This window comes from Eurytemora carolleeae, unplaced genomic scaffold (assembly GCF_000591075.1).
Source record: "Eurytemora carolleeae unplaced genomic scaffold, Eaff_2.0 scaffold70, whole genome shotgun sequence".
NCBI lineage: Eukaryota > Metazoa > Arthropoda > Copepoda > Calanoida > Temoridae > Eurytemora > Eurytemora carolleeae.
In genome coordinates this window covers 225,908-238,071 of record NW_019396054.1, presented here as the reverse complement: position 1 = coordinate 238,071, position 12,164 = coordinate 225,908, and the positions used below count along the sequence as shown (strand labels likewise).

The following is a 12,164-nucleotide window of genomic DNA, read 5'->3' as shown; positions in this document are numbered from 1 at the left end:
AGAATAATGTGTATTTTGAGAATAATGTGTATTTTAAGAATAATGTGTATTTTGAGAATAATGTGTATTTTGAGAATAATGTGTATTTTGAGAATAATGTGCACTTTTAAGTTTTCTTTTTCCTTTGTTTACTTTCATGCATCGCCTTTTATTGATAAAACTGATACAGATTATATATTTTCAATTTTGTCGGATTTTCTTTTGTTAACCTTAACAAGAGGGTGAACGTGTTGTTTTCCTGTATAAAGAATTACAACAAAAATATGCATATACGAAATTGAAGAAAAAGTACGTATAAATATTACTTTTAAAACCAACTCACGGATTTGTTTAACTCCAGATGCGTTAGGAAAAAAAACGTTGACAAACTCGTTCACTGAAGGCACACATACAATAACAAAAATCTATTTTTCTTCTTCAAATGATTACAACAATAATAATAACACTCTAATGTTTCAGCATACAGCAGCCGGAGCTGAGGGTGGAGGACAGGCCCTGTCTAGCTCCGGGTCCTGTCTGGAGGACTTCAGGGCTACTCCCTTCATAGAATGCAACGGAGCCCGGGGTACCTGCCATTATTTTGCAAATAAATTCTCCTTCTGGTTGGCAACTGTAGATTCAAATAATATGTTCTCCAGACCTGTCTCTCAGACATTAAAGGTAAACAATATTTTTGCTAAAACATTAAATTTTTCTCTCTATCCGACTGTCCATAGTCCTAGTAAAAACGAAATCATGACAACATTGTCATTTTTAGTTATCTTGCAACTGAAAGATCCTCCTGCGCCTAAAAAGGCAGATTCTTGCTGAACCCGAAGATCCTTTCCTAGCTGATGGTTTAGGTTCAAGAGATGTTTGGTTACTTATTAGAGAAGCCATATTTATCAATGCACGTTTAATAGCTGATATTTATTCTTGAGGCATATTAACAGATTTCCAGCCATAGAAACTAATTGTTGAGCTGAGGCTCCATCGTCTGCAGCAGCAGTAGCTGATGACTTGAATGATTGGAAAGTATAATCTGCAAGGTTTGGTTTACCAAGAGTTGTAGCAACCTCATGTGAAACCTCAGCTATCATGTTTTTTTCCAAGAGGCTGGTTTACAAAACCTGATCCTCTTCCTGGTCAGAATTGACACTTAATCAATTAGCAGAAGTTGAAAGCCATAATAACTTTCCTGTCCAAATAACACGGCCAGAGAATCTATTCAAATCCAGTTTAATTTGTTCCACATAGGTTTGGACAATAGCCGCCCAGTCAATTTCTGAACTTAAGTTAGGTTTAGGTATCTTTGTTTGGCACGTTCATGAACTACTTCTTGTCCAGATTTCTTTCCAGAACCAAGCTCATAACCTCAGTGTGGTGAAGTCCTCCGAAAATGGCGATAATAACCAAGGCTATCCGAACAAGCCAATATGGACCTGAGAGAGTGTCATTCCTGACAAATTCTTTTTTTTTGCTTTGGTAAAAATGGGTTCCTTCTTTTTCAAATCTACATCAAATACTTTGATAATAGATCTCTAAACTTACTCCAACCCTTTTCATAAAGATATCGAGATTTCATTTTGATGGTTTCTAAAGCCTTTAAGTCTCCAAAAATATTCATTTTTGAAGATCCAGTATGAACACGTTCAAGTACTAGAAACTTCTGAATTTGCGAATTTTTATAATTAAGTTATAATAAGAAAAAAGTTCTATTATAAAAATCAACATCTGGATTAATGTCACTCCTTAGCAAACGCTTCTCTGGATGAAAGCAACAATATAGTAAAAAATGTAGAGGGAATTAGCTCGAGCAAAGAAATAAAACCACCTATATACCTTTACCTGCTTATAGTTGAATAGGGACTGGAAAATAAAATATTTTGCTTCGCTTAGGTTGAAAAGAATATTTAAAAAGTCTCAAAAAGTCTCAAAAGTCTCGAAAAATAAAAAAAATCCTGACCGAAATTTATTATTTCCCGTCCCCCTTCAACTAGAAGGTATATAAATACATATTTTTAAAGCTTTCCTTCAAATATATTTTCTGTTTAGGCCGGAAACCAGAGAGCCAGAGTCTCTAGGTGTCAGGTTTGCAGGAGAACCGGATAGAACAGGTTAGAATCGGATAAAACAAGTTAAAACCAAATAGAAAAGGTTAGGACAGGCAAGAACCGGATAGAACAGATCAGAACAGGTTAGAACAGGTTAAAACAGGTTAGAACACGTTAAAACAGGATAAAATAAGTTAGAACAGAATAGAATAGGATAAATCATATTTGAACAGGTTAAAATAGACGAAAACATCAGGATAGAACAGGAAAAAACTGGATAGAACATGATAGAACATTGTAGAAAATGTTAGAACAGAAAATAACAGGCTATAACAGCTGGCAGTAAAAGATATAACAAGATAAACAGGATAGAACAAGATAGGACATAATGGATCAGGATAGAAAAGGTACTTTTTGAGGTAGGATGGCCCAAATCCAGCTTACGGGAGAGTTCTTACTTGTAGGTCACTAATCAGATGGCGGATGGTGCTATGGAAACACATTTTTTGGGTCTATTTCCGGTTTTAAAAAAAAAACTGAGAATTAAAAACTTTTTTTGAAAACCGGAAACGGACCCAAAAAATGAGGAAACGGACCCCAAAAAATGAGGAAACCGATCAACAAACTGAGAATTTGAAACTTTTTTGAAAACCGGAAATGGACCCAAAAAATAAGGAAACGGACCCCAAAAAAGAGGAAACCGATCAACAAACTGAAAATTTGAAACTTTTTTTGAAAACCGGAAATGGACAAATGGAAAAAGAGGAAACGGACCCGAAAAAAGAGGAAACTGATCAACAAACTGAGAATTTGAAACTTTTACTGAAAATCGGAAATGGACCCAAAATAAGAGGAAACGGACCCAAAAAAAGAGGAAATAGATCAACAAACTGAAAGTTTAAAACTTTTTCCGAAAACTGGAAACTGACCCAAAAAAAGAGGAAACGGACCAAAAAAACGGGAAACAAATCAAATGTGTATATATTGCTGAAACCGACCCAAAATATTCAGAAATCCCTCAACACTTTTTAGTTTTTGAGGAATTTCAGATAATTCTTGAAAAAAGAAGGAAACGGACCCAAACTCATTTTTGGGTCCGTTTCCGTGTGGAGGCGTTTCCATATCACCAGGGAATTTCACCATTAAATTTTTTTTAATGGGATTGGAAAATTCCTTTACAACACTTTTTATTAAAGAAACTTTTTGAATTCTAAATGTACCTTAAAATTTTAATAAAGGAAATTCTTGAAAATTTTGAAATTTACTTAATTAATTTTGAACTTTAAAATTTACTTAATTAAGTAAATTGCTTACAAGGGGGGGTATATTATGAATAAGGCAAATTTGATCTTTGTAAATCAATAAAACGAGAAATAAGTAAAAAGAGTAGGGTAGATGGAATGGAGTTTTATCGATAGGGAATAGGAATTGAAAAAAATATTTAGTTTTCATAACAAAGTGAAAAGTTTGAGGGTATGAAAATAAGAATGTGAAAAGTTTGAGGTATGAAAATAAGAAAGAGAAAAGTTTGAGGTATGAAAATAAGAAAGAGAAAAGTTTGAGGTGTGAAAATAAGAAAGAGAAAAATTTAATCTAGAATCATATGCACTTAGTGTAAAGGGAAGGAGAATGGGTAGGTAGGGGGGGGGGGATTATAACTGTAAATAAATCATATGTTTCATCTGCATATTTCAGATCTCTCTACTGAGTGTAAGCCAGGCTACTTTGATTTCTATGAACTAAATCAATACTGTGCTTAGTCAAAGAAAAACAATACGAAAGCGCTATTTAATCCCCAAACTAATCCAACCCTAGTCCTAATCCCAACCATTCAATTATTCATAAATCTAGAGCCTTCCGTGTCTGCAGAATACGAATGTTATAAAAAGTATGAATGTTGTGTGAATAAAACTATTTTTTCTCTACTATTTTTGGTTTTCAAATTTATCATTTAGTAAAATTTTCGTTTGAATATTGGAATTTAGTTAATATGAAATGACAGTTGTTTCTAACAAAGTTTTGCGATGTCTATTAAACTTTTAATGGATCATTTGGGGCATTTTCGGAGCTTTTTTGAAGAAACTTTTAAAAACTTCTCTTAACTAGTGGTGCTACATTTTTGGTCTAATCATGGGTCAATTTGTTTTTTTTAGTGTATGTGTAAAAATAAATGTCAGAAATTTTGTGATTTTAAAAATGCTTAAAATTTTTATATTGTAATTGTATAATTTACATTGGATGGATTAATCTTTGTATTTGCAGTGTGTTCCTATTTTAAAGGGACTGAAAACGTAATTTCAAACAAGGGATCTTCCATTAAAAGAGCTTGGCATAACTGATTTACAACGGTACCCTTGAAACCTATATGTGTTATAGTATCAATGAGGAAGATTTCATTTTTAGAAAAGTGTTTAAGTCTGTAAGCTTCCTTTAGTGCCTTTAAAGCATAAATGCGCAAGACACTTTTATTTATATAGAAACCAGAATTGAAAATAATCAATTTTCAGCTAGACAAATTAGAACATCTCTTTTCACACTTTCCAGCTTGATCAGGCAAATATCAAAATGGTACTGTAGTGAATCGGACATGCCACTTCTATACATGGAGGGTTTCTTGAGATTACATCTCCTGTCCCTTTAAATGTTTTGTATATATTTTATTAAATGTTTACTTTAAATTCTGCACACTATAAACAATTTACACGTGGAGAAATATAGCGGATTTTTTTAACAGGCTGTCAACTTGTAAATGCGCCAAATTTAGTTTTTAAAACTGCCACAGGGGGGAGATGATAAATAAAACTATATTTTATGAGTTGACACCCCGTATCATATGTTTTCCACTATACAGTCCTTGCCAGGCAACTATGTTATATATATTCTGTAAATATTTGTAGAAAATATTGTAAAAATATTGATTGAATGAAAAATGAGCTTTAAGTTTTAGTGATTATGATTTTATAATAAACAAATAAACAAAATTCTTTTATTATTATTTTAGATAAAGATTTGATTGCGCATGTTCAAAAGTACTATAACAATAAATACACTAATAATTTTTTAATTATTAAATTAATTATTTAAGCGTCTATCTATTTATCGATAGTGGGTTAGATATTGTGAAGACGATGTTGCAGGTAGGTGTAACTGTACAGTACGACAGTGATGCCGCGTTCATTTGCTAGTAATCAATCCTAGTAATAATAATAATAATAATAATAATGATAATGACAATAATTATAATAATAATAATTATAATAATAATGATAATAATAATAATAATAATAATAATAATTATAATAATAATGAAAATAATGATGATGATAATGAAGGTTTCCTGATAATCAAGGGACTGTGTTCTTGTCAGCATGAGGGATCTATGCTGCACTTTCAAGTCTCTATCCTCCCGCCGCACCTGAACAGTCTCTTAGATGTTAATTCAAAGTTCTTATTTTAAAGTGTGCCTCACTTTTGAACCATTGTCAAGATCCGAATGTAGGATTTTCGGACATGATCATTTTTTACTTAAACAGATTAAAATATTCATGCTGAAATTTATAACGAAAAATAGAACAAAAACTACAGTCATACAACACTTTACTGGTTATCACCGGATCTAGCTTTATAAAAAACATTTCTTGGACAATACCTGAAGGCTGATTAGATTGTTGTTCTGAGATCTGGATTCTGAGGTTTCATTTAAACTGTAATCTTTTTCATAGAGTACATCATCATCATCATCATCATCATCATCATCATCATCATCATAGACATCGTCTTGAATATCATTGTCCCCTTTATCAAAGAAAGTTATACTAAAGATTGTGTGCAACATTTTTTAACGAAAATTCACTAAACATATACTTCAGTTTCTATTTCAAATTTGATAATTTCCATTTGTAGGTTCTCTATAATATACAGTGGTCGGCGAATGTATCAAAACAGTTAAAACGACTTTTTGATTGTTTTGATTGTTAACAAGCTTTTCTTTCGAATTAAAAGTTTACAAGTACAGGGTGTCTCAACAAACACAGGGAATAAGGGTCTAAAGATTTTCAAGATTGAGGCCATTTTTAAAGTTTATTTCCTATTTCCGATTCAATAAGCCCAATTTTTTAGGCTTGTAGGTCTAAAAATAACAATTGTATAGGCTCCTAAAGTTTAAAACTGGAGTGAGTAAAGGAAATGAGTCTTTGCAAAAAAATCTTGTTTTCTAATTTGTATATCTTCTCAACCAAATGGCGTAGACCTTAAATATTTCAAACTATGAATTCTGTTAGATCAAATAGTCTAAGTTTGAAATATCAAAGGATCACGCTATCAGGTTGAAAAGATATAGAGGTTTGAAAATTTGAGTTTGTGGTAAAGACTCAATTCCTTTGGTAAAAATAAAGATAATCTCCGTTTGCACATAAGGATCTTTGCAGAATGCAGACTTGTTTGAATTTCAAGATTTAGACCATTTTTTATATCTACGTACAATTTCCGATTCAATGAGCCCAATTTAGACTTGTAGATCTCAAATAACAATAAACTGTAACCTAACATTGAACATAAAATTGCGCAAACGGAGATTTGCTTTAACTTTTTACTTCGCTCTAGTGTTTGAAACTTTAGAAGCCTATAAAATTCTTATTTTTAAATCTACAAGCGTAACATTAGAGTCATCAAATAGGACATTTTACGTAGAATTTTAAAATGGTCTCAATCTTGAATAATTGTCTCAATCTTGAAGATCCGATTGCATGCAAGTCTGTGTTATTTTTAGATTAAGAAGCCTAAAATTGGGCTTATTGAATTGGAAATTGTAAATAGAATTTGAAAATGGTCTCAATTTTAAAATCCGATAACAAACGAGTCTGTAGACCCTTATTCCCCGTTTTTTTAGACGCCCTGTAATTAAAGGGAAGCTTTTTTTATTGAAAGCTTCTTTTTGTTTACATGTTTGTGTGTATCCATGCTGTTTAAAAGTTTGATATAAATCAAAATTTAAACCGAAAGTCGTCTTCATTGTACTGAACTACTATATTTGTTCAGCTGAAAATTGACTTAATGTTATTTTTTCAAGATTCACACCGTATTTTTCATAATTTTTACTAACTTGAATATTAAAAAGGTGAATTTGGCAAATTGTATTTGATGCTGTTACAACGCAAATAGTTTTACTACACTCTAATTAAATCACTAGTTAAGTGACATGGTTCTGTTTAAAATGCTATATATATTGCTCTCATTGAACTTTATAAAGTTATAGTTTGATTCTAAAAGTGGTATTTCTATTTCAGAGCTTTCTGGTTATCACTGTACCTTTTACTCATTCGTGAATTACTCTTTGAATCATATTTTACCAAAATCAAAGCATACCCTGAATATCCCCGTGTGTGAAGTTCAGAGTGTAAATATCTCCAAGATATTTCGAATCTTTCTTATAATGGCGTCTTCTTGCTGGGGTAGGGGACATAATAGTGTCTGATTCGGATAAACTTTTGTCCACATTATTCTCAAACTCAAAACTCATTTCTTCATTCATCATCCAAGCGTTGTCATCCAACCTTTCTCCGAAATTCTCTTCCACATTTGTCTCTGTGGTTTCATTCAATATTCGTTCTCGATTTTCATCCAAACTGTTTTCTTGCATGTTATTCAAATTTTCCTCCAAATTTTCCTCCGAATTTTCCTTTGATTTTTCCTCAAAATTTTCCTCCGAATTTGCCATTGATATTTCCTTCAAGTTTTTCTTTGAGCTTTTCTTTGATCTTTTCTCCAAATTAACGACAAACCTTTCCTCCGCATCTTTATCCATTGTTAAGTCTATAAAATGTCATCCAAACTTTTATCCACAAAGATTGAGCTGTGTGAATATTTAAAACACTATGCAAATGCTTGAAACGTTGTGTGAATATTAAAACGTTATGTGAATATTTAAAACATTGTGTGAATATTTTAATCATTCTTTGCATTGCTTGAAATGTTGTGTAAATATCAGAAACGTTTTGTAAATATCCAAAGTGTTGTGAAAATATATGAAATGTTGTGTAAATATCAGAAACGTTGTTTGAAAAGTTGAAATGTTATGAGAACACTGGAAACATTGTGTGAATATCTGAAACTTTTTACAAAAACGTTAAAAAACTTAGAGCTGATGATTTTTTACTTATTTTTTCCCACCAGCGGAGCCGGAAATAAATTGAGCTTTAGCCACAAATCCTGAAACTTTGTACAAATATATAAATACAAAGGATTTGTAAATATCTGAAACTTTGTGTAAATACCAGAAACATTGTATAAATATCTTAAATGTTGTGAAAATATCAGAAAGATTGTGTAAATATCTGAAACGTTGCCTTGCGCAGATATCAGAAATGTTGGGCAAATACCAGAAACATTGTGTAAATATCTAATAATTTGTGTAAATATCAGAGACGTTGTGTGAATATCTGAGACGTTGTGTGAATATCTGAGACGTTGTGTAAATATCTGAAACCTTGTGTGAATATCAGAAACTTTGTGTAATTATCGGTAACGTTGTGTGAATATCATAAATATTGTGTGGATATCTTAAAGATTGTGTGAAAATCATAAACGTTGTTTAATTATTAGTAACGTTGTGTGAATATCATAGTGTGATTATCTGAAACATTGTGTGAATATCTTAAACATTGTGTAATTATCAGTAACGTTGTGTAAATATTATAAACATTGTGTGGATATCTGAAGCATTGTGTGAATATCAGAAACGTTGTGTAAATAACTGAAACATTGTGCAGGGAATATCAGAAACTTTGTGTAAATATCAGAAACGTTGTGTAAATAACTGAAACATTGTGTGAATATCAGAAAGGTTGTTTAATTATCAGTAACGTTGTGTGAATATCATAAATATTGTGTGGATGTCTGAAGTATTGTGTGAATATCAGAGAGGTTGTTTAATTATCGGTAACGTTGTGTGAACATCATAAATATTGTATGGATATCTGAAAGATTGTGTGAAAATCATAAACATTGTGTGAATATCAGAAACGTTGTGTAAATAACTGAAACATTAAACGAATATCAGAAACTTTGTGTAATTATCAGTAACGTTGTGTGAATATCTGAAACGTTGTGTAATTATCTGAAACGATGTGTAAATATCTTACACCTTGTGTGAATATCAGAAACTTTGTGTAATTATCAGTAACGTTGTATGAATATGATATACATTGTGTGGATATCTGAAACATCGTGTGAATATCTGAAACGTTGTGTGAATATCACAAACGTTGCGTAAATATCTGAAACGGTGTGTAAATATCTTAAACTTTGTGTGAATATCTGAACGTTGTGAGAATATCTGATACGTTGTGAAATATCAGAAACGTTGTGTAAATATATGAAACGTTGTGTGTGTGTGTGTGTATTCCAGTGTAGACTGTATCCAACACCTGATTACCTGAAATTCTCTTTCTTTTTAAAATTAACTCTTCCAAAATAACACTTGCTATATTCTATAAAAATTCAATACTATTTATAAAGTGTATATAACAGTTGTTCAACGCAACAAAATATCAAGTTAAATTAAATATTAGAAAATTAAAAGTATTTTCACAAAAGGTTGGCGCTTTTTCGTATAAGAAATTGAAATTACTTCAAACATTTCAGACAACAAGCCAAATATATGAATATTCGTAAAATATTAAAATTTCTGAAATTATTTTATTAGTCTGAGACTGACTAGGCTTCACAGTACACTGTCATGCACTACCGGTTCATATATATACCTTCGAATATACGTCATGCACTGGAGGCAGNATATATAACGAAACTGTCCTAGAGAAGAGTTATAGAGGGGAGGGGGCACGTAACATTTTTTTTATCGGAATATTTTCAGTCATATTTTGATCTCTCTCTCTCATTAAACATGCAGCAAACATGGCGTAAGAAACTTTTGATCTAAAGTATTAACAATATTTAGCCTTACAAAAATGTATCATATAGCAAATACGAAAAATCTACATTTAAGGGGTTAAAATGGGTTCCAAAGTTAAGACTCACTGAACTTTTAACCAGGACCTCGACTCTGGAGTTTATTGTGGAGAAAGAAACTGGAATAGTAGAACTGGGCATGGTTAGAAGGGGATTGGGAGTAGGGTTAAGTAGAGAAAAGGAGGAGTAGGGGTTAGAAGAGAAGGGGGAGTACAGTTAAGTAGAGAAAAGGGGGAGTAGGGGTTAGTAAAGAAGTGGGAGCAGAGTTAAGTAGATGAAGGGGGAGTAGGGTTTAGTAAAGAAGAGAGATAAGGGTTTAGAAGAGAAAGGGGAGTAGGGTTTAGTAAAGAAGAGGTATAAGGGTTTAGAAGAGAAGGGGGAGTAGGGTTTAGTAAAGAAGAGGGATAAGGGTTTAGAAGAGAAGGGGTAGTAGAGTTTAGGAGAGAAGAGGGATAAGGGTTTAGTAGAGAAGGGGTAGTAGTAAAGGAAGTAAAGGAAGTAAAGGAAGTAAAGGAAGTAAAGGAAGTAAAGGAAGTAAAGGAAGTAAAGGAAGTAAAGGAAGTAAAGAAAGTAAAGGAAACTGGAAAAAAATCTTCCGTTCAGTAATAAGTAGTCTACAGTAGAAGTTTTGTTGCATGTTTCTTTGTAATTTTTAAATAATTTTTATAAAACCGATTCTCAAAATCATCCCTCCAAAATGGTCAATCAATAAGGATTTTAAATATTGACTTTTGCGCCCTTGCTGAACAAATATGCACCTTAAAAACGTCTGATAGGTCTCAAATGAATCCTATAAAACTTCTCAATAATACTGCAATCTTAGTTTATAACTGCCATACATTGCCGGTCACTCCCTTTAAGGGACACTTGTGAAAAGGGGAAATCGTTCTGAAAAATTTTTGCATTTATTTGCATTTCGTTTGCTTGAGAAAAATGCGAAAATGTTCGCTTTTTTCGCGAAATTTAATTTTAATCTGTTTCGCAAAAAAATGCAAAAATTCGGCAAAAATGCTAAAATCTAGCGAAAAAATAAATGCAAACATTTTGGGGAGAAAAAATTGCGAAAATTTTGCGAAAAAAATACGGAAGAGAAATTATTGATTATGATTATGATTATGAATAATACAACTCGTAATGCTGTGCTCTCGGAGCAGATAATTCCAAAAGATTTTTTGCGCAATTAATTGTCGCAGTACCATTACTAATGTTTTTCGCATTTTTCGCTTGATTTAATTTGCTCTTTTCACAACTGGGTTTCCAGCGAACGAAAATTTTCGCGAAAGAATGCGAAATTTCGCGAAAAGGTTTGCAAAATACGAACGAAGTTTTCGCATTTTTTCGCAAAAGTTTTCGTTCGCTGGAATACCTAGTTTTGAATCGAGAAAATTGCCATCTTTGCATAAGGGATGTAATCGAATGTGAGGGACTTAATTAATTGCGCTTACTGTACCTCTAAATGCTTAAGTCTCAATTAATCAATTGTAGATTATGTAGAATAAGTGTTAGGGGATGGAGTGGTGCTGACACCCCCCCCCGTTACGAGTCTGTTTTGATTTTCGGAGTTTTAGGTCGTCATTGAAGTCTCATACATTTTGATTATTGAAGAATTATGGGAAGACGATCTGAATGACTGCGTAGACAAACATATTTTGTTGCGGCATTTTTCACATCTCTCTCTCTCTCTCTCGCTTCCAATCTCATACTCACCGCGTAGAAATTAAAATGATGAAAACCTTACTGACACGCTTGATTCCGATTCTTTCCGTTATTAATCGTTTGCTATGAAATTACCTTGAAATGGTTGATTTATCTTCAGTTATACTTAACGCAGGTTTTTTTAGTAATGTTAGGTTATGATATATTTCATATTAACCAATAACCTTGAAAATTATTATTTCATATTTTTATTTTACTAGAACTATTGTACGTGATTTCATGAGCCGGGTACTACCATCCAATTAAGTTGCCAGTAATACATAAATTGAATTACAAATTTCAGAATTTGACATCGACATGAGTCTTCATTGGACCTTGATTGCCGGGTTTTTGTACGCAGAGATTGCGTTTATCGCTCTTCTTCTTCTGCCATTTATCTCTAATAAAACATGGCACAAGGTAAAATATTCTTGTGTATGCCATGAACATTTTGTTGGAGGGGGGGGGGGG

At 32.3% G+C, this 12,164-nt stretch overlaps 4 protein-coding genes across 6 annotated transcripts in view; 3 read left to right on the top strand and 1 right to left on the bottom strand.

The window, feature by feature from the left end:
• LOC111706397 (collagen alpha-2(IV) chain) overlaps positions 1–5,028 on the top strand; it is a 46,355-nt gene extending 41,327 nt beyond the window's left edge. Inside the window, exons 18-21 of one of the 3 annotated variants that reach the window (XR_002766235.1) lie at positions 460–660; positions 2,035–2,096; positions 2,498–2,543; positions 2,797–3,285. Coding sequence is in view for 2 of the 3 variants with exons in the window: in XM_023479272.1 (XP_023335040.1) it covers positions 460–660; positions 2,035–2,091 (258 nt within the window). In the remaining variant the exon portion in view is untranslated. Of the gene's footprint in view, positions 1–459; positions 661–2,034; positions 2,097–2,497; positions 2,559–2,796; positions 3,286–3,728 lie in introns of those variants that run through there. The other 2 variants (XM_023479272.1, XM_023479279.1) reach the window with 2 other exon arrangements.
• LOC111706444 (B-cell receptor-associated protein 31) overlaps positions 106–12,164 on the top strand; it is a gene marked incomplete in the record, with an annotated part of 16,422 nt that continues 4,363 nt past the window's right edge. The window contains 3 exon segments of the mRNA XM_023479325.1: positions 106–110; positions 10,348–10,352; positions 11,998–12,113. Coding sequence (XP_023335093.1) covers positions 12,012–12,113 — 102 coding nt within the window.
• Positions 5,222–7,836, bottom strand: LOC111706300 (ring-infected erythrocyte surface antigen). The gene is made up of 3 exons (XM_023479140.1): positions 7,398–7,836; positions 5,683–5,828; positions 5,222–5,227 (listed from the first exon to the last, which is right to left on the bottom strand). Exons 1-3 carry the CDS (start codon positions 7,834–7,836, stop codon positions 5,222–5,224), a joined length of 591 nt encoding a protein of 196 aa, XP_023334908.1.
• The window catches only part of LOC111706425 (RNA-binding protein 28-like), a 14,493-nt gene continuing 9,627 nt past the window's right edge, over positions 7,299–12,164 (top strand). Inside the window, exon 1 of the mRNA XM_023479305.1 lies at positions 7,299–7,303. The gene's annotated coding sequence lies outside the window, so the exon portion shown is untranslated. The remainder of the gene's footprint in view (positions 7,304–12,164) is intronic.

What these genes read in the sequence shown, in the direction of transcription:
- LOC111706300 (XM_023479140.1), bottom strand. Translation starts at nt 7,836, where the DNA reads ATGGATAAAGATGCGGAGGAAAGGTTTGTCGTTAATTTGGAGAAAAGA. An exon ending in CACACACGGGGATATTCAGG is followed by an intron (nt 5,829 to 7,397) that starts GTATGCTTTGAT and finishes TCTTTGATAAAG; the next exon opens with GGGACAATGATATTCAAGAC.